Source organism: Puntigrus tetrazona, chromosome 15 (genome assembly GCF_018831695.1).
Source record: "Puntigrus tetrazona isolate hp1 chromosome 15, ASM1883169v1, whole genome shotgun sequence".
NCBI lineage: Eukaryota > Metazoa > Chordata > Actinopteri > Cypriniformes > Cyprinidae > Puntigrus > Puntigrus tetrazona.
The window spans coordinates 13,982,159-14,009,399 of NC_056713.1; the positions used below are offsets into that span (position 1 = coordinate 13,982,159).

The 27,241-nt window shown below is 37.4% G+C and overlaps 3 protein-coding genes across 4 annotated transcripts; 1 reads left to right on the forward strand and 2 right to left on the reverse strand.

The window, feature by feature from the left end:
* Positions 1–708: 708 nt before the first annotated feature.
* On the reverse strand, positions 709–13,156 carry hif1al (hypoxia inducible factor 1 subunit alpha, like). 2 transcript variants are annotated; one of them, XM_043259907.1, is made up of 15 exons: positions 13,006–13,156; positions 8,121–8,311; positions 7,422–7,573; positions 6,891–6,975; positions 6,626–6,744; positions 5,492–5,679; positions 4,353–4,459; positions 4,033–4,180; positions 3,635–3,849; positions 3,378–3,514; positions 3,192–3,287; positions 2,976–3,106; positions 2,396–2,507; positions 2,168–2,285; positions 709–2,079 (listed from the first exon to the last, which is right to left on the reverse strand). In XM_043259907.1, the coding sequence occupies exons 1-15, from the start codon at positions 13,026–13,028 to the stop codon at positions 2,000–2,002; spliced, it is 1,902 nt and encodes a 633-aa protein (XP_043115842.1). In that variant the 5' UTR covers positions 13,029–13,156; the 3' UTR covers positions 709–1,999. The 2 variants fall into 2 exon arrangements, with proteins under 2 accessions (XP_043115842.1, XP_043115844.1); XM_043259909.1 differs by lacking the exon at positions 13,006–13,156 and adding an exon at positions 8,511–8,671.
* A 411-nt stretch (positions 13,157–13,567) lies between these two features.
* Positions 13,568–21,443, forward strand: npat (nuclear protein, ataxia-telangiectasia locus). The gene is made up of 17 exons (XM_043259906.1): positions 13,568–13,777; positions 14,023–14,141; positions 14,264–14,324; positions 14,412–14,490; positions 14,574–14,614; positions 14,990–15,202; positions 15,296–15,371; positions 15,494–15,617; positions 15,715–15,806; positions 15,921–16,002; positions 16,084–16,180; positions 16,264–16,374; positions 16,734–18,050; positions 18,191–18,300; positions 18,398–18,488; positions 18,780–20,029; positions 20,851–21,443. The coding sequence occupies exons 1-17, from the start codon at positions 13,741–13,743 to the stop codon at positions 20,929–20,931; spliced, it is 3,981 nt and encodes a 1,326-aa protein (XP_043115841.1). The 5' UTR covers positions 13,568–13,740; the 3' UTR covers positions 20,932–21,443.
* A 139-nt stretch (positions 21,444–21,582) lies between these two features.
* mmp20a (matrix metallopeptidase 20a (enamelysin)) lies at positions 21,583–27,128 on the reverse strand. The gene is made up of 10 exons (XM_043259911.1): positions 27,052–27,128; positions 25,988–26,223; positions 25,609–25,757; positions 25,392–25,523; positions 24,299–24,460; positions 24,101–24,212; positions 23,852–23,994; positions 22,737–22,893; positions 22,494–22,597; positions 21,583–22,411 (listed from the first exon to the last, which is right to left on the reverse strand). Exons 1-10 carry the CDS (start codon positions 27,112–27,114, stop codon positions 22,311–22,313), a joined length of 1,359 nt encoding a protein of 452 aa, XP_043115846.1. The 5' UTR covers positions 27,115–27,128; the 3' UTR covers positions 21,583–22,310.
* Between the last annotated feature and the right edge of the window lie 113 nt (positions 27,129–27,241).

A 27,241-nucleotide genomic window follows, 5' to 3' on the forward strand; every position in this document is an offset into this window, starting at 1 on the left:
ATATAAGAAATGTGTTATACAGAAACAAAGTAACAGCGAGATGCACATTTGACCTACATACGGCCTCTGTGAATAAACATGATAATGTAATGATAAACTGGTTTCCTGATTCTGCATTAAAAAAAAAAGACAAATCTTCACAAGTTAATAAAACCAGCTAGATAGCTGGTTTAGTTATTACGATCTAAGGTCAAAATTATTCTTGTATTATTTATAGAATATTCTGGTAATATTTGGCGACTTTAGTGCTCTAATATGAAAACAAATTAACTTGGCTTGCATGACTTGGCACAGCAGGCCTTATCGCCATCTTGAGGTCAAACGCAGTATTGCACGCGCCAGGGAAGGTTTTATTATTAAATCTTGATCATTTAAAGATTGTCGATATATTTTTGATTGCGTTATGCTCTTTACCAAAGCAAAATAACACCGCAGTCTTTTATGTATCAACCACATGGTTTATAAAAGACCAAATCTGACTTCTGTATGGAAAGCGCTGGATGTCTATGGAGACTGGAGCTCGACGCGACCTTGCACCTTTCCATTTAAATGTACAGATTTAAACGCATTTAAAACAATGCGTCAGATTAAAACACGATTTTAAGAAAGATTGAAAGATTGAAAAAAAAAAAAAAAAAAAAAAAAAAAATCTAAAAGTTTCGAGACTCATGTGTGGAAAATCAGGAAAAGCGCACAGCACTTTCGGACTGCATTTAAAATGTTTTATTCCTTTATCATTCAATACAATGTATAAGTACATTGGAAATAAATGATGCAAAAATACACAAAGTAATATACACAAACGTCTAAAGATATCTGAAGGACTTATCCATATGAGAAAGGCATGTGTCTTATTGGACACCATTTGAATAAGGCCCCTTGAGTTATGTCTGTACTAGCTACATAAATCAAGGGAATATATCTGATTCACAGTCAAATGGAAAAAAAAAAGCACCTTAACTAATCCTGTATGCCACAATTTAAAAAAAAAACTGCCTTTGCTGCATTAAAGATGATCTTGAAACCAAACATGAACGCTCTCAACCAACTGATTAGCACATTTTCTGTGTTAGCCTCTCATCTTAGGATTCAAAAAGACATCAGACAAGGTTTTCGGTCAATACGACTGCAGCGTCAACACCATAGCCTCTTTGAAAACCATTACAGAACAGAAAACAGTGATATTTGTAGTTCAACGCCGAAGACACACAAGTATAGATTCACTTACAAGTCGTAATTGCAAAAGTATATAAAATGCTTTATAAAAAGATGATCACCAATAGAGTATTTGTTGCGTTTGTCAGCTGTGGCCTCAGTGAATAATCTACGAACTCAAAAGCATGATCACATCCACTCAAAGTCAGCCCTTCACCGCTCTAACCCATGATTCTAGACAGAACCGCTGTAAGAAATCTCTCCTCAATCTTCTTCCAGATAATCTTACGGTCAAGTGAGGTTATGCTTGAAGTTATGAGAATATAGGTGTAGATTAAGGCTACAAGTGGTAGAACAACACGTTAACACTATTCCTAACATATCCTGACCAGTATATCTTCGATTTCGAACCCCATTTGGCCGCATTTGTGCTTTGGACGAATTTCGGCTTGAACGGCAGAAAACGAGGGAAGATCAGAGCACCATTATTATTATAATTTTTAGAAATGTCGCAATCTGCTGAATGACAAATCTGTTGAGAACTCATTACCAATCACTATACTATACTAAATCTACTAGCTACAAGTCTATTTTCACTACTCTAGGTTATAGTATTTGGGCAAAAACAAAATTAAAATAGTAAAAAAATTAATAATAATAATAATATTTGTTGACATATTGACATATGTAATGGACAGAGTATCTAGGCCAATTGTCCTCCTGTGTTCTGTGCGTAAAAGGTCACTCTCTGAAATACATGTTACGTTCATACATGTGGAGCGTGAGGAGGGTTATTCATAACCCTCTTTGTTAATGCTGATGAGCCGTCCACACCGTTCCCTCTTCAAGTAAGGGACGGCATTGTTTCAGCAACGGGTCTCTTTAAGTCCGGCGGACGCGACAGGAAGGTGTCCCTCATGAGAGCTGTCAATGATAAAATAAACTTAATGGGTTATCTTTCATAGATTAATCTTATATATCAACAGGACAGGACTGTTTAAAATAAGCGTACCGGCTGTATCACACAACGTCTGCGCTCCGCCCAGCAACGGGTCCCTGTCGGTTAAGAGCTGACTTCGCTTTTGAGGTGGGGGTTCAAATTCTTCCGAGCCATCGTCAGACAAGCTATTCTAAAAAAACACAAAACAAAACGATTCACAGTCTGAAACGTACTGTCTGCAACAAGTGTGTTTGCATGAATGAAAACCATAAAATAAAATAAAAGCTCATTTTTCCTTACCAGTAATGTGTGGCTGAGCAGAAGCTGTTCTTCTATGGTGCCGCTCATCGGTTTCTTCTCCCATTTACCAGCCAGAACAGGAATGTCATCCTCCTCCTCTTCTTCCAAAGGTCTATTGTGGAGAAAGACATTAAATATGTGTCTGTTACACTACGGTTGAAAAGTTTGTGGTCAGTTTTCACAGAAACTGACTTATTTAGCAAGAAATTGATTGAATATGGGAGTAAGGACATACAAAAGCTTTGTTAATCAAAAGAATCAGTTAACATGTAAATATTAAGGAGCACAACTGTTTTTAACACTGTTTTTAATTAAAATTTACTTAAGCAGCAAATTAGCATATTAGAACGATTTCTGAAGGATCGTGGGAAAATACTCAGCTTTGCATCACAAGAATAAATAATACTTCACAATATATTAAAAATTCAAAAACATTTTACAATATTTCTGATAAATAAACTAATTCAGCCTTAGTAAGCGAGTATAACAGACTTCCTTCAACACATTAAACTTTGGAACAATTCTGGTAAATTCTACTAAAGTCGTCTAAATATGCTGAAGTCATCATTATGATTTTTACCGTTTCCTTGAAGTGCTGGTCAGGATATCAGACGGTATAGCCATTTCACCCTGGGGCAGGAAGGTCAGCTGGAAGTCATCATCCATGGAGATATACGGAGCCAGCATGTCCAAATCAAGCTCATCCATAGGCTGTCAGAGAATGAAAGTGTTCAACCCCCTTATCTCTTCCTCTGAAGTATTTGAAAAGAAATCTAAAAACCACTTTGTGAACTACCTCTGATTGTCCTTTCACAGTTACGCTCTCCTCTGGTTTGAGGGCGAAAAACTTCTCCACTCCTTCCATCTCCATGGGCAGCTCTTCAGCGGGGCTCTGATGCAGACCATTAAACGTCAGATAAACCATTCAAAACATTAAAAGTAGCCAAAAAAAATCCACCAAAACCTAAACTCTCATACTCACAGCAGTGGGTGGAGATTTGGTGGGCCTGTCGAATATTGGAGAAAGGAGCTGACGGAGTTCAGGTGTACAGAAGTCCTGAGGGCATTCTGGGACAGAGTTGGGAGTAGATGGACAGCAGAAGGATAACTCCACACAGTCTGTGAACAATACAAAGCACTATTAGGATGACAATAGTTTAAGAAAACACAAGCAAGTGAATTTCAGAGGACCTATGGCAAACTTTCGAATTCTGAAAAAAAAAGCATGATTTTGAGTACCTGTTAGGGAAACGACAGCGTCTCCAGAATGAGGTGCCAGCTGAAGTAACTCCTCAGGGTTCTCCTTCATCTGGAGGAAGAGTTTGGCCGTGCTGCTGTCCTCTTCCATGTCTGAGTCCACCTCCTCCTTCAGCATGTTCAGCTTCTCAGCTTTGGGCTTTGGTTTCTCAGAGGTCTGTTCTAATGAGAACACAACATCCGCCTCTTCTACACCACTGCCAGAGAGAGGGGGAAACGCAATACACACCGGTCAAAAACTAAACACTATACAGACACTAAAAGAGACCACCAACAGAAAATATTCAAAAACAAACAAAGGAAAATACTGATAATAGTACACATGATCTACTATAATAGAACACATGAAACAGATTTTACACCAGGTCTGGTTGAGGTACCTGAGGATAAAGTTGAGGCAGACCACAGCCTCGGGTTGAGAGGTCCTGCTGTTGTAGAGGACAGTGGCCTGAGTCTCAGTCCACACGAATCCTCCATTCTTAGCCAGGAAGCGGTACTGGCTGGTACACACCTGGCCTTTGGAGAACACTGCAAGTACAAAAGAAAGGTTTGTCATTGTTTGTCATTGTGACAATATCAATGAAAACATTATTGTGTTCTGATGAAAAAATGAAGGTGATAACTGTGTGGGATTATGATCAGATATATTGTGAAAAATCTATGATTGACTGCGTCACGGAAATGAATGAAGAAAACTTACAGATGTGTAAACTCCTGGTTACGTGATCAAAATCAAGGGCGTGATAAAACTCATAGGCAGACCGGCCAATCAGATCTTCGGGTTGGTATCCAACAAGCTCAGTGACTCTGAAAACACAGAAGTATTTTCATTCAACTATTATAGTGATGCTCCAAGTAAAAGCTTTCATTTAGCAAAAAATGGAAACAGATTTTATATATTAACACTGTGCATCATTCATTTATTCCACAAATGCCATTATTGTAGAAGAGTATCTTTACACTTTACATTGTTGTTATTGCTGATTAGTTGTTCATATGACAATTTAAACTTCAATAAGTTCAGCAGAAGTTCAGTAAGTGATTCAGAATTTGGTTCTGATTCACGAAGGATTCAGTACTGATTCAAATAGGTATGCGCAGTTCAAGGGAGAGTCTCATATGAGGCAGTTCTTTTAATGAATCGTTTAGAAATAGAAGCTTGAAGCTTTTAAAGGACAATTCAACAATTTCAAAAAAATCTAAATCAAATCAACAAATAAAATCAACAATTGCAATTATTTTGAATTGCAAACACACATTCATGGCTCAGGGAATCAGAACTTCTTTTGCCAGGAAACACTATTTTTAGTTCATATAAATCTGCATCTATTTAAAAAGCTGTTTAATATGGACATCTCCAGCAAAAAAAATGTGATTGTTGTGTCTGATCCCAACACTGAGACACTATAAATATCCTGTGCCCTAAGTGCAAGCCGAGAGAAAAACACAGGAAACACGAGTCGCATACCTCCTCACACCATGAATGAAATCTGTTTCAGCTGTCACACGTACGGGTTTCAAAAACATCCAGTGAGACTAAAACGTCAGCAGCTACAAAGCTCATTTAGGTTTGCAGATTGAGTGAGTAACGTTACATTCACTCTTACATGTGTGGGTAGATTAAACCACGAGTAGGAAGGCAAATTTGGACGCTGTATACCGCTGCTTCAAAGAGGTGAACTGAGTGCACTCCTACACAGAGAAACTCAGCTGACCCACCAGAATTATCACACTGCGCTGTCATGAGATTTATTTCAACTTTTACGACTACGAGTGTGTGTTGTGCACTTCAAAGAGAATAAGCATGAGCGTGTATTATTGCATTTATATGCATCTTACCGTCCGTCACATTGTGTGAAAGTCAAATCCATGTTATGGCGTGTGAGGAAAGTGCTGCTGTCTAGTGGGAATTCAACGCTGGAGGGGTGAGGAATGGGTTCACACAGCAGAGTCAGGAAGCTGCCAGCAGGGGGCCCGTTCTCATCATCGCCGCTGAACGTCTGTATGTGTCCTGTGCAATGAAGAACCTGGGAAGAGAAATGGAAAAAGTCCATTTAAATGGAATTTTTATGCAATTTAGAACTTGCTTAAATAAAACTAAAATCACCCTTTTATTCAACAAGGATGCATTCAATTAATCAAAAATGATTGAAAAGACATGCACTGTGTACAAAGAGTTCTGTTTTATATAAATGACACTTTGTATTGATTAAACAGCACTTAATTATGTGGAAACTATTGTAAAAAAAACCTTCAACACAGATAATATTAGTAACGAGATTCTTGAGCACTAAATCAACACTGAAGACTAGAGCAGATTCTAATTTACAATAGTTGTAATAATACTTCACAATATTACCATTAGGTGTATTTGGAGTTCAGACAGTTTACAATGTAATCAAAGTTTAATACTGAATGTTTGTTCATTTCTCAACAAAAAAACCAGATGACTAAGATGAAAACACAGTATTGTGTAACATGACGTGCGAAGCAAGCGGTTAAGCTGGACCAGTGCCTCCTGGCTTGGCACAGAACATAGCTGGATGTCTGCCTTCGGCGTATTTGTGTCCTGTTTTGTGCACTCATGGGACTTGACCCCATAGCTCAACAAAGAGCCGGGCTGATGTGAAGCAGTAAAGCTGATACTGTCCCGCATACCCCTTAGAGCAATCTACACCGGCTAAAGATGAGCTAACAGGTGCTGCGTGTGAAAATAGCTAAAGGAAGTTTAACACCAGTACTGATTAAACCTTGTCACGCCATTAAATGTTTTATAAAAAAAAAATTTTAAAAGCAGAGCCCGTTGACACAACAGCACTTCTATGAGTTTGAATGTGGCTTGGGCCTTTTATGCACTTTTTCATCCTATAGTTTATTTCATGACAATAGTCAACGGATAAAAATAAAAAATAATAAATAATAAATAATAAATAATAATAATAATAATAATAATAATATTGACAGTCTGTGTACCTTCCAGGTTGCAGACTTGATATTAACTGTTCTTCCTGTGTGGGTGAGTGTGCTCTTCATCCGAAGGAAAAAATTATGTTCGGTTGACTTCTCACTTGACGTCTTTTTCTTTGAAACACCTGAGAATGAAAAACAAACAATAAAACCCCCTCAATAATCAGTTCCTTGCACAAGCACACAATACTTAAATTCAATACACAGTAGGTCACTGCTTAGCAGCTAAATTCCGGTGAAAAGATCCTTTGGCCTAGAAATCTTTTATTACCAGGTCTTGTGGCGAGGATGTCTCGTAATTCTTCTTGGTCACAGGGATGAACAAATTCATACACGCTCTGTCCAAGCAGCTCCAGCTGTACAAACCCACATCAGAAAAAAATAAAAAAGTGTACTTAAAAACATTGTTTAGGAATATGCATTGCACTGATATACAGCTATAATAAACAGATGAACATCTAAATTCTTAAAAATCTATATCCCAGTGTCTTTGGTTTTTGTATTACTCAATACTAACTGATTTTTTTAAAATCACTGTAATTCCCTCCTGGTAGAATATAAGAAAACAACTGCATGTGACTTAGACTGCATGTGTTCCCTCAGGAACTGACCTATTCTAAGGGGTCTGGTCACACACGTAACATGAACATTGTGCCTAATACCACAGCAGAGGAATCCAAAGTGTCACTATTCCTGGGCCACGTGCTACACACTACAGCCAACGTGTTTAAAATTCTCAACTTTAACCGAACTGAACACAGTGTTGCATCATATAGTACTTCAATACAGGGGCAGTACTTACCTGTGTTATGCCGATGTATTTGCTAACACTCTCTGAGAGGAAGACCATGTCCCCTTCCTCAGTCATCACCAGAATAAAGCCAGCCAGTGCCTGCTGATAAAAGGCATCAGTGGGACTCTCAGTTTCTTCAGTCGGAGTTTTGGTTGGCCCCGCTGGACGTGAAAAAAATTTAATATTAACAATATTATTAGTATTTAAACAATAGTATACGAACATGCTCTGCACGCAATCATCCAAAGGTTTGTTGTCAATAAGATTTAACACTTTCATTGCTCATAAGTGGCAATAATAAAAAGACATTTAGAAATTATAAGAGCAGGGAAACAAAAAATATCACACGCACATACACACGCACACACACACGCACTTTTTTGCACCTGGCAGCCAGTAATCATCTGCACAAACATAATGTGGTCAGCACAAACCAGGCTTACACTAGTTGAATGTTAACCATTAATGTTAATGCAGTCTGGGCCCTTTTTTGCTTTTCACTTGTGCAAAAAAGATGGATTTTTTTTCCAACAAAAAAAAATTGCAAACATCCCTCAACCTCGCTATACATTATTATATTTAGTTGCACTTATAACATTTTTCTTTCTGCCTGCTGTCCACAACCCTACTAACTGCGCATGAAACATTTTAGGTTTCAACAGAGGACCGCTGCTACTCCTCATACAGCTCGATATCAGCAGAACCCACCTGATTGGATCAAGCGGTTCATGCGCAGATAGCTGAGTGTCACCCTCATGATGGCAGCTTTGTCCAGGTGGGAGGCGATACGTCGTGGAAGTGGTAGTGAATGGGCCAGCTCGTAAAACACCTCGGTCTCCTGACTCCTCCTACAGCGCGCCGCGACACGAGAACGCACCTTCCGCTGCTCCAAACTGGGCCTAAATAAGGGAAAACCAGAAAAACAAACTCAAAACTCAAAATATCCAATGCTTAAACAACACACAAAAATGCAATTTGAAACTGCATTTTTTAACATATAGCTTTTAAGACTGCTTAAATGGGCAGTCTTTTCCCCAGATGTTCTTCATCTAAAAATTCAAATAACAAAAAAAAACCAAAAACATTCTGTTCTCTTACATCTTGTACTCTGTTTGTCCTCAATAAAACTGTCGCAGCTGTAATTGGTGTGTTCTGGTTTTCTCTGTGTCCCGGTCTTGCCAAAAAGTGAGTCCCAGATAAACTTTTCAAAATGAAGGGGGGAAAGCCCTCACTTAGTGCCTTTCACTAGTGCTCCCCTCCTCCACTGGCCTTAAGTATGTAGAAGAGCTCTGGGTCGTTTACGACATTAAAGCCTGTCCCACAGCCCTCCCCCATGCTTCCTATCTGATAGAGTCCCTCCCAGCCCTCAGTCTCTGACCTCCTTTGTGCTTTGAAAAGGAATGAACTTCGCTGACCCTTGACATTCCAAAATGGCCCATCAAACAGTTGCCAAACTCTCAGCACATACTTTTTTTGGCATAGACATTCCTTTACAGGTACAGTGCTAGAATACAATTTTTTTTGTTGGCAGAACAGAATTAGCATGCATATCAGTGATTTTCACGATTCTTTAATTAACAGAAACTTTAAAAGAACAGCACTTGTTTGAAATACAAATCCTCTGTAACATGATGTCTAAACTGTCACTTTTGTTCAATTCAATGCATCCCTGGTGAATAAAAGTATTAATTTCTGTCAAAACTATATAGCCCTAAACTTTAACAATGCTTTTTTTTAATGGCACAGTCAAACATTTCCCTTACAAATAAAGTACTAGATTAACCTTGCTGCTGTCAGGACATAATTAGTACGCCTATCGGCGGTGATTTATTACGTTATTGTATTTCATGGTGTGGTAAACAGGACAGATATGCTGTACAGCATGTCAGCACAAGCTGGGCTCCAGCCACAAGATTTCAGTCGGCACGTAGCCTGTGGTCAGTCCAGTCGGGCTCTGTACACTTAAAGAAAAACATTCCCATCCCAAATCACGCTTGAATGACATGTTGTGTACTAAAAACATCAACACTCAGGAATAAGCCTGTATAAGGACTTGCACACCCAGAATAAACATAAACAGTCATGTACCGCCCACCCTGGATCAAAAACTCTAAGCACATAACTCTAATTTAACAAGGGGTCATAAAACAAACTAAAAAGGAGCACTGAAGAACAGATCCAGCAATTTGGTCGACCAAAATAATGCAATTCACACAATGCCAACTTCAAACATAAAACTAATCAGTAAACATCCAAACGAAGGGTAAAGTCCTAAAACGGAACAACTGGAAATGGAAAACTGCCAAAGCTAACATGCGGTTTTATACATCTATAACAAACTTTACAAGCTGTCAACATTTTGCAGGTTTTTGCATTTTTACACTGAAAAAAAAAAATTTTATGGATATATATATATATATAATATATTTTCCTCCGATTATATATATATAAATATATATATATATATATATATATATATATATATATATATATATATATATATATATATATATATATATATATATATATATATATATATATATATATATATATATATATATATATAATATATAATTTAGATGACAATCCTTGTACAGTACATAAAATCTTATCAAGATGGAAATCAGTCAACACGTGTTTTATGCCAGAACAAAAAACTAAATGTCTGAGACAAGCTGAAGCAAGACCCAGAATCCAATTTCAAGCCACAGGCGACCACATCAGATTACACAATAATCCAGTCTCAGCCGGTGGTCACTGCAGGACGAACATTATTGAAACCTACCATCTAAAAATCACACACAGAAAGAGAAAGACACCCATCCCGTCGCATTTAAAATCACACTGAAGATGCGTTTATTATTTAGTGGGATAAACTTTTGTTGTACTAATCATTGCAATATACATTTATACACTACAATATTGTGATGCCCAAGTTTACTAACATTTAAAATGACTCATTTCATTACGGTTTTATATGTATTTGGACAAGCAATATAGAATTAATTATAATTTATTCATTAATAACATTACATATAAACAAATACACACACACGTAAATCTAGTTAATCATCCATGTACACTACAATGTTAGATTATTTCAGTCTTCATTGTATCATGAGGCTTCAGAAATCATTTTAATATGTTGATATGGTGCTCAAAAGACATTAATTAATGTCAGTACGGATACATTTTCATAAAGAATCTTTGATGATCCAACAGTTCAAACGGCATTTATTTGAAATGAAAATCTTTTGTAAAACCACCAATATGTTTGAACTAATTTAATGCATCCGTGCAGAATAAAAGCATTACTTTCTTGCAAAACCAAGCCAAAGTTTTGAATGATGGCGTAATGCTGTAAAAATGACACCTACACAATATTTAAAAGCAGTGCACGCAGTCCCGTGCCAAAGCTGCTGTAAATGAATGCAGGAACACTGTGTCCTTCAGCTTCGTCATAACAGTCACGCCCAACCCTTGTGCTGTTTGTATGGTTAGGGATTTACTGTGAGTGTTATTATGTATTCTGGTAAAATGTCAACACCTCATATCAGTGTAGGTGGAACTGGGAGCGCAACACAACCCATCAAGGCCTGTTCGACTGAACTCCTCTGAACCTCACGGGATAAAGGAGGAATGTTCATGTCAAATGTTGCACTGATTGATATGAAGCTGGCAGTACATCAGCTTATGAAGCCGTATGACTTGTTATAGACATTTATGAAAGGCGTAAATGTCACCCAAATTACTTCACTGACTACTTTACAACACACAGCCTTTCCTTAAAGTAAAAATGTACTCCTTGCAAAGCAACAGCAACGATGTGTCCATACCACGCGCCCGTATGTGAAACAGTCTTTGCTTTCTCACATAGGCCGTTTCAGGAACACAGTGTTCTCTTTGCAAACTTACGGCGGGTATGCAGTGAATTTGCAGCACATTTACTTTTCCGTCAGTCGTCAACCCTGTGGTTTTAGTCGAGCGATTCAGGCAAATGCTATGCAATGTTTGTTTTCTATAGGACTGATTTTTTGACTCTTGCATGCGTTTGCAGCTCTGGGACCCTTTCCAGCTGCTCTGCTGAGGCACATGCAGTTCCTCTGACTGACTGAGAGAGCGAGCGAGAGAGCAAGGGTGTATGGGAGGTTCAGCTAAGTTCGTTTGCACGGTGAAGGGAGGGGGGGACAATGGGAGCTCTGCCAATAGTAAGGTTGAACACAGGCAGTAGTCTCTGCTATATCAAGACAGCAGAGAACAAAATGTTCTCTGGCCCACTTACTTCAATCTGAAAGTGTGTACTTCATTTCCTTCAGATATGGGTTGATATGAAACACATTTAGGATGTTGGCAGGTCTTGTGATGTGATGAGCATTACTCAAAATTTAAACAGATCCTTCATTCAGAATACAAAGCCTTAATGTGATTAATTGGTCTCACTTAACTACGCACTAAAACGTAGTGCCAATGGCACTAATATTGTGAATAAGTTTCTTTAATTAAAAAAAACAAAAAAAAAACAGAAAAATGTTATGTTTTTGTAATGGATTTTCTCAACACTGTACCTAACAATTCATATATTTTTAATGCAAATATATATAGTAATGAATATTTTTACTTTCAAAAACAGGGATAGTCCAGTAACAGGGTCTAAAGACACAATTATGCATACTGCTCCAAAATATGTTAATAAAATTGTGTAAAGAATACACAAAAGTGAAAAAAAGTGGAATACATTAGGCTACAATAATCAAGAACTTAAAGAACTTCATGTTTCGTGAAAAAGAGGAACAACATAAGTTGTTGTTCTGGCAAAGCACAAGTCTGCCACTTTAAGCCCATTTGATAAAATATACATTTCAAGCATTATTTCCACTAATATCACATATAAGGTGAATTCAGACAATTTTGTAATATTGATAGTGTCGTAATTTTCCTGAATTCAGCCTTTGTGTGTCCTTCTCTAAAAGTCTTCTTTATCATACTTTATTTATCAGCTCCACTGAATGTGAAAGTGTCAACCAGATTTCTTAAAGAAACAATCAATATAAACAAACAGTTCTTGACAGATTATAGTCTTTTAGAACAAAGGTGCCGTTACAGAACTTTATCATTACTCTTAATGTGTAAACAGGACCTAAGAACACTCCTCACTTCAAGCTGTTTTATTGACCATGTGGTCCTAAAGACCACTCCGACCTGTTTTTGTTGTTTGAAGACGCTGCTGAAGCTCTGCGGGTACAAAATACCACTCTTAAGACTCCAGAGCCTTTGTTTATTATATTTGATAGCGGCGTAAAACAAAACTGTTAGCCTATTGTCTTCAAAACAATTATATATATAAAAAAAATCACTCCGACCAAAACAAAATTAAAACCATCTCAAAAGCTCATTCGCTTGATATAAAAAAGAAAACACGGATCTATTAATATGAGCTAAAGCCAAGGCTAGTATAAATCAATCACCGACTGCATGCTCATGAGGCCAAACATACATGCATCGACTGGAGGATCTGCTTTGCCATTTATCGCTTATTATTAAACCCACAACACACAGCTCATATTTAAATACCTAAAAAAAATAAACGCCTTACCTTTTCATTGCCGAGTTCACCATCTCTTTAATTAAATCACCGCAATCCGAGTTTTGTGTTTGTAACGCTCGAGTACACCGCAGACGCAACTGCCGTCTGCAGCTTGTTTATCTCTGTTCTAAAGAGGCTCGACTGTAATCTTTCTATATGGGCGGTGTGTCAAAATAAAAGTCACGGCGGCCATAGTCATTCATTCTTAACAAATATATTAACATATCAGACAGTCTATATATATATAGTAAAAATAAATAAATAAATAAATAAATCAATTATATATATATATATATATATATATATATATATATATATATATATATATATATATATATATATATATATATATATATATATATATATATGTGTGTGTGTGTGTGTGTGTGTGTGTGTGTAAATATGACAATACACACACGTGTGTGTATAATATACGTGTAGAGCTTATACATTTAAACGTAACATGCAATATAAACGTATAGCATTATAACGTTCAAGAGAAAGAAAACATGCGAAAGAGAAAAAAAAGAACTACATTTCCCTTTATTTCCTCTAGACTTTTACACAAACAATATCCGGGTCAGAGGAGGCGAATTTCCGCGCCTTTTCGTAGTCGAGATGGATGAGAGGGTTAAACAACCTGCAATGTATTATCAACTGTATTATCACATTATGGACTAAATTAGGCTTCAGTACACATGCTTCAGATGCAGACGTTTTGGTGACACAGGATAACCTCGAAGTATGTTGCTCCCGTCCGATGTCGCCAGACTCGTGCTGGGTAAGTTTACTCTTGTTGTGTCTTGCTCCAGAAGAGGCTAGCGAGCTAATACACCGTTTCTGATTACAGTATGTTATTGTGTAGTTTGTCTCCAGAATTGCTGGGTAATGGTAAAGCGAAAGTGAGAGACTTTGTGTCAGAAAAACACGTCGTTCTGAGCTCAGTCGGTGCGAGGCTGCGATGTGTCAAAATACTGAAATAAATAAATATTAAAAAATCCCGTGTTGTTCACGTTCAACTTCTAGGGTACCTGCAGCAAGAAGGGCTCACTGCCACAAGCCGAGCTTTTATATACGAGAGTCCAAACCTGAAGGAATATGCCGAGCACAGCTCCGAGGACGGGGTCATCCCTGCCTGCGTGTTTGTATGTGTCAAAATTATGAGTGATGACAGGCTAGCAGACATCAATAAATTACTGGTGTGTGTTAAGAAGACGTGTTTGCTAGATAACATATTCTGTTGTTGGTGAATCTTCTTCCTTTCCAGTCTCTTTTTGGAAAAAACCTGATTACGATTTTAAATGAATATGTCGCCGTCAAAGCAAAAGGTGAGTGCCCTTAAAATTAAATTTAAATGTTTTGAGATGCATAATGAATCCGTTTCCATTTTAAGATGTTTGTCATTTCTTCTGCAGAAACAAGTCAAGAAAATCAAATCCCAGTGGTGATGACGTCATTATGGAAAAAGCTTGACTTCACACTCAACCAAATCAAGTGAATAAATAGTTGTTTACATTGTTACCTTGATATTTTTATTATGCCCTGTCCTTTTTACGATCTTTCTGTGTTGTCCACAGGTCTCTCCAGAATTCTCCTGCAGTGCAGCTGAATCAACGACGTGAGTTTTGTTCATTGCTTGAGAGAAATCGTGTTCTTGACGACTTGAAATTATTGAAGTTAATAGGCAAATAATGTCTAATAATAAAAATGTGTGCGCAATTTACAAACTACAGTTTAAAACGTTTGTGTAAGATTTCTTTGTTTGCTTATTTTTAAACAATTTTATGTCAATATTGGTTATTTGAACAAAGAATTCAGTAAAATTGTATGGTTTTAAATATGCATCATTTTGTTTTCTTCTTTGGCTAATAGAAAGTACAGAATTGAACTGTACTGTATAATTGTAACTTACTTTACTGATCAATTTAATGCATAAAAGTATTAATTTCTTTTAAAAACCTCCAAACATTTTTTTTCTTTTTCTGTCACTAAGTGCGCACTATGAATAGCATTCAGAATATGAGACGTCAGCAGAGACCCTTGTTGGCATCACAGTCTCCCATCATTGTGCACCCTCCCGTGACTCCAGCAGTTCAGTGTCTCCCCAGCACTGTGTCCACCCCTCAAGGCATGCTGGGACATTCCACTCCAGTGTCTTACACGTCCCAGCATAACCGACCCGCCACTCTCTGCCTAAGTCAGCCAGGTAAGTCCTAGAAGGAAAAACAAGTTTCAATCGCAATTTTCTATGAGATTTTTAAGTACCATCTCTCCATGTTGCTGTGTTACGTCTTCATAGGGGAGTCACCGTTGCATATTCTGGTTCCTGATAATAGACTGAATCCAGGACCTTTGTCTCCGGCTCGCAGGAAATGGTAAGCTGAAAGTGATGACGACACAATGGAAATATGTCCCAGTTGTGCTCTTTCTATCGTGTCCAGATTAATCTCTAACAATAATAATTGATTTTAAAGTGAAACTCTGTTTTGCGCTGCAGTGACTCACCGAGGCGGAGAGGAGGTGGTCAGTTGGGCGCCAGCGGGACCAGCAGAGCCACCGTAGTGTCCAGCACCCTCATTGTGGAATCTCAAAGTGAAGAAACTGTGACGGAAAACCTATCTGTGAGTCGAGCAGATTCATTTCTCATTTTATGTTTTTAAGGAGTTTCTGTTGACTCCTGTGTAAATGAATATCGTACGTGTCTCTTTTTTTAAACAGCAAATAGTTATAGAAAATGCCAGGGAAAAAATTCTCAATGATAGATCCTTACAAGAAAAACTTGCTGAAAACATCAACAAAATCTTGGCAAGGTAAATGCTAAGCAATGGGCAATAAGCAACCTAAAAACATTGAAATCTTACTAAACATAAAACAAGAAAACGTTGAGATCATACTAAACACATTTTGTAATATCTCTTTAACAGTGATAATAGTCCACAGACGTCAAAAGCGGCCTGCAGTACTGTGGAACAAGAGCAGTCAATTGATGAAATCCTGGGCCTCCAGGTGTGTGAAGGCACAACTTTTACTCATTGTTTGGTATATGTTGACAGCCAAACTAAGCCTTAACCTATGAAATTGTTTTAGGGGGAAATTCATATGACTGATGATGCCATCCAAGACATATTGGCGCAGACAGAGTCAGACCCAGCATTTCAGGCACTCTTTGACCTCTTTGACTATGGTAGGTTTGAGCAAATCAAAATCCGTTATGAAAGCCAAACTGATCACTGTCTCAGTGATAGCATTTCTTTTCTTTGTTTGAAGGGAAAAGTAAAACGGCTGACGGCAGTGAACAGGCTGATGGGAGCTTCAGCGCTAGTACCAGCACACGAGAGAGTGATGAGACCGGGCATGTAGACAGCGCCTCTGAAACCGGTAAGATGGGTCGGCTTTACTTTGTAAAGCAGGACATGTCATTTCCTGTGTGCGTTTAATTATTTGAACAGTGGTTCAAAAGTTTGAAATCAGTTTTTTTTCTTTGTTAAATATATATTTTTTCATTTCAGTATATTTAAAAATTATTAATTCCTGTTATGGCAAATTTCCTAGAGCCATTACTTCAGTCTTTAGCATCAGGAGATCCCACATAAAATGATTATAATATGCTTATTTGATGCTTGGTAAACATTTCTAACCATCAATGTTACACTTTTTTATTTATTTGTTTACTTTTTTTTATCTTACTCTTTTCAGTGCAGACACAGTATATGAATTGTTTTATTTATGATTTTAAGGCACTGTACAGGAGGATTCCACGTCAGGAGGAGAAAGTAGTGCACAAATCCCAAGCACCCAGTCTGAGTCTAAAAGCAAAAAGAAATCATCCAGCATCCGCAATGCAACAAAGTCTGCTTCCACAGCTTCACAGCCATGTAGTGTAACCAAACAAACTGGACGAGGAACCGCAAACTCCAAAAGAGGGCTAGCCAGGACTAGAGTTTTATCTGGTAACAAACAATCCAAAGGTGCCACGTCAACCTCAAGGTTGAACGATAAATTGGATTCGCGTCCACCTGACCAAACCGTATCAAGCTCTTCTTTGACAGAGGAAGGAGTTGGCATGGAGGTAGATGAGCCAGAAAATGAAGCCTCTGAGAGTGTAAATATTCAGGTAGTTACTCTGGAGGATTCAAATGCGAATGAAACGTCAGATAACTATAAAAACGGTCAAATTCCTGTTTCAAGTGAGACATTGCAAACCACATCCACTACTGAAACCTTAAATAACGCATCTGTGATTGCGCCTGGGAGAGTAACAGAAGTGACCATCGTACAGAATGAGGATATGGAAACCTCTTTATCCGTTCATAGTGAGTCTGTGCCCTCGCTTAGCTTGCCTCAACCTGACACAGGCGCATCCATCAAAATGACTTCTCCGCCCTCTAAAAACAAGACGCCTTTAATACCTTCCAGTACTCAAACTCAGTCCATTCTTGTCACAAGCAATCTTTCTACATCAGGTGCTTCATCTACTGCCACTACGCCATGCATTTCTGACGCCCCGGCCAGGGAACCTGATCCCAATAAGATTGTTTCTCTGAAAATCATCATCAGTGATGAGCAGGATGAGGTCTCAACTGATGCAGCACTGAATCAGGCAGTTTCCAGCATCAGCAGTGACAATATCCCCACCATCTTCCTGTCCTCTCCTGCCAAATCTCCTGCCAAGACTTTGCATGCGACACCTGCGGTCATAACACAGGAGGAAACGGCTCAGGCCGTGAGCTGCTTACAGGGTGCAGAGGGAGTTGGTTCATTCGGAACGCCTACGAGGAGCGTGCAGTGTAGTGGACAGCCTGTGTTGGGATGTGCGGCGGGTCAGGAAACCAGTTTCATTCAGCTGTTGCAAGCTAATCCCACCTTTGGGCCTTCAAGCAGCTATTTTGTTGTAACCGATCCGGCTGCCGCCGAGCAGCGGTCAAATGTTGTACTGCTTCCAAGTAATGTGCCTCAAGGAAGCATGTCTACAATGTCTCACGTGGTAGCGACTCCACCTCGCCAGAGGACTGTGGTGTCCATGGGAGCAAATGTCTCTCAGACCTACTCGCCTGGTGAGTGAAGAGTTTAAATGACACTTTATTCTTTTTATTTAGGTTGTATGTTTCTGTGTTTATGTTGAGGAATTTATTTAGTCTTCCTTCGGCTTAATGGTGAATGTTTTAAATTCCGTTTTTTGTTTTGTTTTGTTTAGGCTCCACAATCATTATATCTTCTCCAGTTCAGCCCATGTTACAAAATGTGATGCTTCCAGTATCTGTAATGGGGCAAAAAACTGGAAAACTCACAGTCCTTCCCAATCAGGTGTCTAAATTTGAAGCTTACAGGTTTTGTGGCAAAATAAAAGTTTTTTTATTTATTTATAATAAAATAAAAATTATTTATAACTTTTTTTGTACAGATGTTGACTTTGCCATGTTCAGCCACCGTAAGGCAGCCTGCAAAAGTTATCTCTCAACATAAATTGGCACCCAAGGAAAACACTGACATGGGTAAGACGTGTCATTTACAGAGGGGGTCACATTTCTATAATTATAAAGAATTCATATACTTAGTGTGCACTAAATAAAGAAATATAATGCTGTCAAACGCATCCAAAATAAGTTTTTGTTTACATAATGTGTGTATATTTATTATTTATATATAAATGCAAATACATGCATGTATATTTTTAAGACAAATGTTTATAAGAAATATTGCATTATTTTCTAAAGATTACAATTTTCTTTCACACACGTTTGTGGATCTTACATTGATGTAATGACTTGTTTGCTAATTTTCAGGTAAAACCGGCATTTCTGGGTCTGGTCAAGTGCTTCCTCAGACCTCTGAGCAACAAAAGATTGTAAGCGCAACAAGCCCTAGTCATCGGCGAATACTTTGCTTTGACGTCACACCAGAAACCATGGCAGCTGGCCAGAATTCTTCAGAGACAAGCACACTCACATCCTCTCCAGCTAAGCAGGTTCAGAAAGAAATCACACAGAATGAACCAAAACAGCCATTAGTTTCTGATGCCTGCAAAAAAAGAATAGAAACCGTTAGGCTTCCAGTAAATCCCAAAGTGGGTGTAAAGAACTCTGAAAAAGTCACCATATTTCATCAACAGAAAGAAGCACCAAAAAGCAAAGTGACTGAAAAGGGACCAAATCTAATTGTTTTATCAAATGCTGCGTCTTCCAACAATGCTGCCACTGAGCCAGAGGCTCTCATTAGATCTGAACCCCAGAAAAAATCACAAGCATCACAGAAGGAAGAGGGCGGAGTGGTTTTAAAATCTTCTGCTCCAGGGCCAAAGCAGAAACCAGCAGGCAAAACGAAGGACAACGCACAAGAAGAATCCTGTGAAAAAAAGCCGTTAAAACCAGTAGAGAGATCCTCAGAAAAAAGCACCTTACAGAACTCTCCAGGTGTGACTGCAAATAAAGAAAATGAGCTGGAGAGCTGTCAGACATCCGCACGCCCAGCTGAGGATCTCGCGGCTTCTACGGCAAAATCTACAGCACCTGTATCGAGCATTTCCTGTAAAACCTTATGCAAGACGAGCCCTCTAACTAAACAGGCTGTTGAGATGCTGCAGGACATACAAGGCCAGGCTCCCACGGCCACTCCACCGAAGAGACAGGTTGCCGGATGTCCAGATCTCCCGCTCCCGAGAACACCTGGACTGGGGCGTGCACAGGAGGAGCTGACGGATGGATTGAGAACCCCGTCCCGACAAAGGCTCAGGAAGGAGGGTGAAAGCACTCCGAGGCATCTCCCACCCCCCGCCACACCAGACATCCCCTCCTGCAGTCCTGCCAGCGAGGCGGGGAGTGAGAACAGCATCAACATGGCCGCCCACACGCTCATGATCCTGTCACGCGCTGCTAGGACAGGAGGTCCTCTGAAAGACAGCTTGCGTCAAGAGGAGGCCAGTGCTGGGAAATCTGCCATCCCTAAAGGAAAGAAGCGAAAGCAAATTGAATCGAGCCCTCCTGCAAAGAAAGAGCTACAGCTTTCCACTTCCTCAAGCGGTAAAAAGAAATCAAAGGTGAGCTGATGTTTTATTGGTTGTTGGTGAAAACAGTCAAGATTGACCGCAATCAGCTGAAGCAACATGACACATCCTACTTTTACAGGGGATTTCGTAATATGGTGTGGAAAGCCTAGTTAAAAATGTTCATCCCCCAAAAAAAGAGATAGAGATTGATTGATAGATATATATATCTTTTTTTTTTTTTTTTTTTTTAATGTATGTGTATTGTTAGTCTATATCAGTAATGTATACACACATTATATTACACACACATATATTGTTGAACACAAACGTTTATGTTGGATGCAATTGATTTTTTACAGCCCTAGTAATTAATTGTATAAATGAATATGATAGACAGCTGCAGAAAAAAAGAATAGAAACCGTTAGGCTTCCAGAAGTATAATCCCAAAGCGGGTGTAAAGAATTCTGAAATAGTCACCATATTTCATCAACAAAAAGAAGCCCCAAAAAGCTAAGTGACATAAAAGGTACCCAGTCTGTTTTAATCTATTTAATTTCAGTTGTAATCAGATTTCAGATTTGGTTTTCAGCATTGAATCAGTTCATACGTAATGCTAAAATCTGAAGCAAGTCACTGGTGGCTGAATGTAACTGCTACCAAAAAAAGCATCTCAGACCAGTTATTTATTCCATTTATATACCTATACCATTCATTTCGCGTGTCCTGCCTAGACAATAGGCAGTAGACAACGAGTCAGCTCATGGCAGTCCAGCCAATCAGAGAAATCTGACTCATTTTTGTCTATTTGTGCACCTCGGTATGCATCACTTGATGTTAACATTGCTCAAATGAATTCCTATTTATTTTTCAGAAACAGAAGAAGCTGCTGGACTCCTTTCCTGAAGACTTGGATGTTGATAAATTCCTGTCATCCCTGCACTATGATGAGTAATGACACAGAGAACGAGCTGTGCTGTTGGCCACCATTTCAGGGACATAACAAGCCATGTGTGCTACTGAGAGCGATTTAAAAACGGATCTATTCGGTACCCGTTCTGAATAGCTTTCTGTTTTACATCCAGAATGTGACATATTGTACATAGACACCATATTAGCCTAATAATCATATTCATGCATTTAAGATGTTCATATACAGGCCCAAACTAATTAAGGGCTCTTCCAAACAAACAAGAAAATAATTTAAGACTAAACTGTCATTTTTGACTAAATTTGTGAGGGTGAGTTCAGCTGCTCCATTGCAACCAGCTGCTATTCAGTTTGTTGCCTTTCATGTTTTCCATCAACTGCACCACGTGACTACATTTCTGTCAACATTTTTAAGAAAGATGATTTCCTTTGTACAGCCTCTAGGTGGTATTCTTCCTTTACGGCATGGATAGAAGTTTTCTGTCCTTTAGATGGTTTATTATATGATAAATTTTAATAAATCACTATTTGATTGAATTTTTTTTTAATGGTTTTGGTGTTTATGTGCAGCTGTGCCATATTTATATTGAGCAGCATATTTATATAAGGTGCATAGTTACAGATTAACTGAACTTTATAGTTAAAGAAGAACTAGATTTTTTTTTGATAATGCATTGAGCAGCAAATCAGCATATTAGAATGAGTTCTGAAGGATCGTGTGACACTAAGACTAAAGTAATAGCGGCTGAAAATTCAGCTTTCAATCACATACTAGGTGAGTACAAATAAATGATCTAATATACTGTTACTCAACATTTTTGATAAACCAAGGGAATTTTATTTTGTGTGTGTGTGTGTGTATGTGTATATGTATATATATACACACACACACACTCGCGCACATTGAGGCTTGTGAGGTGAAATGAGGTCACTGGGTATGAAATCGAGGCAAGCAAGGTCCTGTAAGTCCTAGGGGCAACAATAAATCACTTTCCCAGCTGTTTAACATTCTCTGTACTCATACGCTGTGTTATTTTGATAGCTAATCCAAACTAGGTCAACAAGCCATATCAGATCATATCAGACACCACATCTTAGTACTTTTACTTCACTTGTCCTTTTTGGCCCTTTTTTTTTTTCCTCATGACTTTCCTCAGGCCAGTAGCACTATGTTGGTGTACTTTTAGGTGTCACATGTTAGCTGTACATTGAAATATAACTTAAATTAAATAGCAACATAATACTTTAGACACCTGTGAAGTAAAAATTAGTATTGGCTTGCTGGAAATCTCATCTCACTCTTAATCGTAAAGGTTTTTTATTGGCATTTATGGTTTCATGTAAAACTTTTAACATCACACGATTTCTTCCTGTGCTTCTTGTGAATAATTGTTTTTTCGACTCTTAGCAACCAAACCAAGCATTAGCGTTCATAACGTGTAGCAAACGTCTTTTCTGATGGCTGAAGATAAATGCCTTTGATCTGCAGAAGAGGTGAACATGCCCTGTTGAGAAGAAAAACACGCATGTAATTCCAGGGAAAAATGATTTACAGAGAGCGCTGATAGAAACGATGCAGTTCATTACCATTGAGTTCAAAAGCTGCGTCCACTTTGCCAACAATTCCAGGCCAATCCCTATGAATTTTCCTTGGAAATCCACGATCCATCGCACTTTGTTTCTCATCATAACTAAAAAAAAAGGAATGTTCTCTGAAAATGTCTGAAGTGACGGTTATCTAAAAACTTTAAATCATTACGTTTAGCCATTTTTTAAAAAAGGTTATCTTTTAGATTTAAAAAAAAAAAAAAAAAAAAAAAAAGTTGTTACCTGAAATAGTAGTCTCCTGTGAAAAAATAGGTCTTTCCGTATTCAGTGACATGAACAGCGGCATCTATTTGTTTCACTGTTTTTGGAAATCCAAAGTCATAGATGGAGCTATAATAGCTCTTTGTCTCCAGTTTCTGAACTACCCAATATTTAGGACCTAGTAAAGGAGTAAATATTTACACTATTGTTCAAACGTTTTTGAAAATCTTTTATGGTCACAAATAGTACAGTAAAACAATAATATTGTGAAATATTACAAATCGATGTTTACATTCTAAAATGTAATTCATCCCTGTGATGAAAAAACTGAATTTGCAGCTGCCATTACTCTTGTCTTCAATGTCACACGCTCCTTCAGAAATCAAATATATTCTTTTGTGCTGAAGAAACATTTATTATCATCAATACTGAGAGCAGAAGTGTTGCTTAATAACAGATACTTTTTATGGAAACCAAGATACATTTTCTGGATATTTTATGTATAGAAAGTTCAAAAGAACATATATATATATTTTAAATATTTTGTAACAAATTAATTTACTGCCACTTTTAATCAACTTAATGCATCCTTGCTTGAAGAGCAAAGGATGATAATAAAATATACAATTAAAATAAGGCAAGGTAGACAGTGTTTTCCAGAAACATACGTGCATGCATACACAAACAAATCTGTGGAAGTCTCGGGAACGTAAATGTTCGTTCAATCGTGGTATTTAGTATTTGCATATCTCCGCCCAGCCAATGGCGCGAGTTTAGGGGCGTGGTTTCTGTAGGTGCGGCGTTTAGTCGAGTGGGGAAAAAGAAATTCAGACGTGGTTACACAAGCGCAAGCCAAAACTCGCCAAAGCACACAGACAAAGGTAAAATAAACGTTACGTGTATTTTAACAGGTAAAATGTACGTTAAGACTACCATAGAGTAGTATGCTTTTAACTTTCACAGTCGTGTAATGGCTGTGTTTGTGATGTTTTGGTCGACGCGCGAAAGAGGTGTTTGAAAAAAAGATGTATTTTTGCAGTTCCGTTAGGTGAAGCTGTTAGCGCAGAAACCGCTCACCCTAACTTTAATGCATTAACAGTAGATTTGACAACATGTTATGTATTTTTTTTTTTTACCTGTGAACACATAAACCGCTCGTTTAGAAGGAACATCGTAGGCAGCGTCTACAGGTGAGAAGATGCCGGGTAGAAAAACGCTCTGAGGGCCTTCTCTTAGTCTGCTCCAGTATGTCTTCCAGTTTGTTCTAACCCACACGTAACTAGAGATTTATTGCATACAGCCTTATAAATTGTAGGAAGCAACTCCAAAACGTCCTTTTAACTCATTTTTGCTTTTTACGTTTTACTTGTGAGTAAAAGCTTCACCTGTTTTTGAAGAAGATAATTTCTTTTCCGAGCACTGTCACTGCATCAAGAGAAAAGTCTGGATCACACTTATAGGGGATTACAAGTGTTCTTTGTTGGTTTGCTTTCTTTCCTTGGAAAAAAAAAAAAACCCAAAACAATACAAAACTGTACTGTATTTCAGTAGCCTTTAGAGAAGATTTTTCTCTGGCAGCTTACCGTATAGAGCCTGGACGCCCAGTGTGTCGTCTCTTGGCAGTTTGTACGTTGCAGGGTTGAGGAACTTGTACTTTGGATACATGAGAGCAGTGGGGTCCCGTGAATGAGACAGACCCAAAGAGTGACCGAGCTCGTGTGCTGCCACCGAGAACAGGTTGTATCCTGCGGTGCCGTCCACGTCGGCACAATTAACGTTGACAGTAAAATTGTAAAACTTTACAGTAAGCTTCATTAGTTAACAACTGTAGTACACGTAAAATAAGAATGAACAGTACTAATCTTAGTTAATGTTAATTTCAGCATTTACTAATGTATTAATAAAATCGCACGTTGTGATTAACAGTGCACTGCGAGCTAACATGAACTAACTAAACGTGTATTTTCATTAACTAACATTAACAAAGATTAATAAATAGTGTAATAAATGCATTGTTCGTGTTAGTTAATACATTAACCAATGTTAAAAAATTACATCTTATTGTAACGTGTTAAATAAGTTTTTCTTTCTTTATCTGTCAATAAATGAATAATAAATTAGTTTATTCTTAATAATAATAGTAAACATTATTAACTATATTATTTATGTATTTATAACAATAAGTTATTATAAGAATACATATTATTAAAACTTATATATTAATATCCATATAATATAATAAGAACAACATTATTATTAGTAGTAATACATAGTATTCTTTATTACAATAAGATAATAACAATAGGAATATGAATATGTAAATATTATTATTAAAGAATTCAGTTATTTATAACAACGCATCAATATAACAGTAATCTAATAATAATAATAATAATAACAATCTTTTAATTAAAAACAGTCTGTATGACAAAAAGTATTAATAATACTAGTTATAATAAGGTGAAGAATAATAAGAACATTTTATGTAATTATTTTTATTATTATTATTATTATTTTAAAGGCTGTATATATTTATTTTTGTTTATTTAGAGCAATAAATTAAGAACTGGACCATCATTCTGAAATCATGGTTACTCACTTATAGTGTTGAGTTGCACCCATTAGCCAATTCCACAGTTGCATCAAGTGAATGATTCAGTGTTTACTGTGCTGTACCTGGTCTGCCGCGTCCCGCTGTCCAAGTTTCATCATCATCGAAGTGTACGTCCCCTCCGATGCCATCTCCAGGCTCAAAAGCGTGGGCTAGCACCCCTCCCGGGCCATCGAAAGGGAAAAAGTCTCCATGAGCTTTGGAAGAACAAGATGGAACGTTTTCAGATGTTTTCAAAGTTAGGAAGATGAAGAAAAAACATTAGATTAGTCTAATATGTACCTTTGTAGTTGAAGGAGAAGTTAATATCTGCCACGCCGTGTTTTACTTGGACAAACTTTAGAGCAGCAGCTTCACTCCATACTTTTAGAGCCAAGCGCAAGGAGTTCTCCACCTCTTCTCGGCTGAGGTCAGGGGTATATCTAGCAATCCTGCAGGATTCATAGGAGCCACATTTTACAAAAGACATGTTGAAACCTGAGAGATTTAATGGGAGGAACAACAAACAAACAAAATCCTGAGGCTTTTCTTCGTTGATAGCAGTATAACCTACTGAAAACCAAGACAAACTTGAAGTATAATCCATTTGTTAAAAGAATACTGATAAAGATTTGGATGGCAACATTGTAAAATCCATCTGTCTGGATTTTCTCTGCCAGACCTGTATGTGATGGTGTTGCTCTTCCATTTGGGCCGTCCAGGATAAAGGGAGAAGTTCTCCACATCAGGTACTCCACATCTTGCCTCTCTCATCACATCCAGGGTTTTCAGACCCAAAAGGCCACTTTTATTCAGGTTAGAGAAGTGTTGCATTGCTCTAATCTTCTCCTTCATTGGATCTGCATGCCTCTTACTGCGACGCCGCATCTTCAGGTGATAGAATCGCTGCAGATATTCCTGCCAAATAGTAAATATGCTTTGGTTTATATTTGTAAATAATATATATTTGAAGTGTTTCAAAAGAACAAGAATTAAATTAATTCATTAAATTCATTTGATTTTGTTTTATTATATATTTTTTTACTTATAATAAGTAGTTAATTATAGCAATTTATTAAATTTGATTTATTAAATCATTCTGAAATAAGGCAGTCAAAAACAACTTGTTTATAACAAAATAATAATAGATGAAAACATTTATTTTATTATTTTGTAATTTCCAATTTATTAACAATTTTACTAACTTCAGACTTAGACTTCTTTAGTGTCCATTAAATTTAAATAAAATTGAACATAAGGAATAAAATAAACACAACCACAACACTATAAACAATAAATACATATAAAGCTTAAATAAAATGACCCATAGAAACAGCGAATAAGAGTACATAACTTTTTATGTAGTATTTTACTACTACTAAAAATAATAAGCCTTATATGAAAATAAAGTTATTACAAATTATTAGTAGTATTTACATAATTCATATTATTATATTAATTTATGTTGTTTTCACTTAGTGTATAATAACAGCATTTTTTATAATATTTTTTTTTACATATAATTTACAGAGTTTTTTGGGGGTTTTTTTGCACACACCAAATTTTGAAATGTTAGTAACGTTTGTTGTTAACAAACATTAGTGACTCTAAAACAAATTAAATTCTAATGTAATCAGAAATAAATTTGTAAATTCAGATGTAAATCAGATGTAAATTCTTATTGAAATCAAAGATGCTCAGTGAAAAAAGTATGTTGGATATGTAGAGAAATAATGGCAGACAAACCTCTTTTGGGCTGGGGCTCTGAAGAGTCGCACATGAGGTCCTGACGATGTCCGTATTCACCATCCAACACAAAAAGATCCAAGACCACAACCAGCTCATTTTGACCACGCTACATTTATGTTCTCCTTTTTATGTCATCTGAGTCTTATACAACTCGTGCATACCTTAAAATGGTAAGAAATCACGTGGG

Coding starts and splice junctions, on each gene's coding strand:
- npat (XM_043259906.1), top strand. CDS start 13,741: ATGTTGCTCCCGTCCGATGTCGCCAGACTCGTGCTGG. Junction 16,003..16,083: donor ATGAAATCCTGGGCCTCCAG/GTGTGTGAAGGC, acceptor AAATTGTTTTAG/GGGGAAATTCATATGACTGA. Junction 18,489..18,779: donor CAAGGAAAACACTGACATGG/GTAAGACGTGTC, acceptor GCTAATTTTCAG/GTAAAACCGGCATTTCTGGG.
- hif1al (XM_043259907.1), bottom strand. CDS start 13,028: ATGGTGAACTCGGCAATGAAAAG. Junction 5,680..6,625: donor TCAAGTCTGCAACCTGGAAG/GTACACAGACTG, acceptor TTCTCTTCCCAG/GTTCTTCATTGCACAGGACA. Junction 3,288..3,377: donor CCAAATCTCCACCCACTGCT/GTGAGTATGAGA, acceptor GGTCTGCATCAG/AGCCCCGCTGAAGAGCTGCC.
- mmp20a (XM_043259911.1), bottom strand. CDS start 27,114: ATGGTGAATACGGACATCGTCAGGACCTCATGTGCGACTCTTCAGAGC. Junction 25,524..25,608: donor CTTCTCCTTCAACTACAAAG/GTACATATTAGA, acceptor GTTCTTCCAAAG/CTCATGGAGACTTTTTCCCT. Junction 22,598..22,736: donor ACAGGAGACTACTATTTCAG/GTAACAACTTTT, acceptor CTTTTTTTTTAG/TTATGATGAGAAACAAAGTG.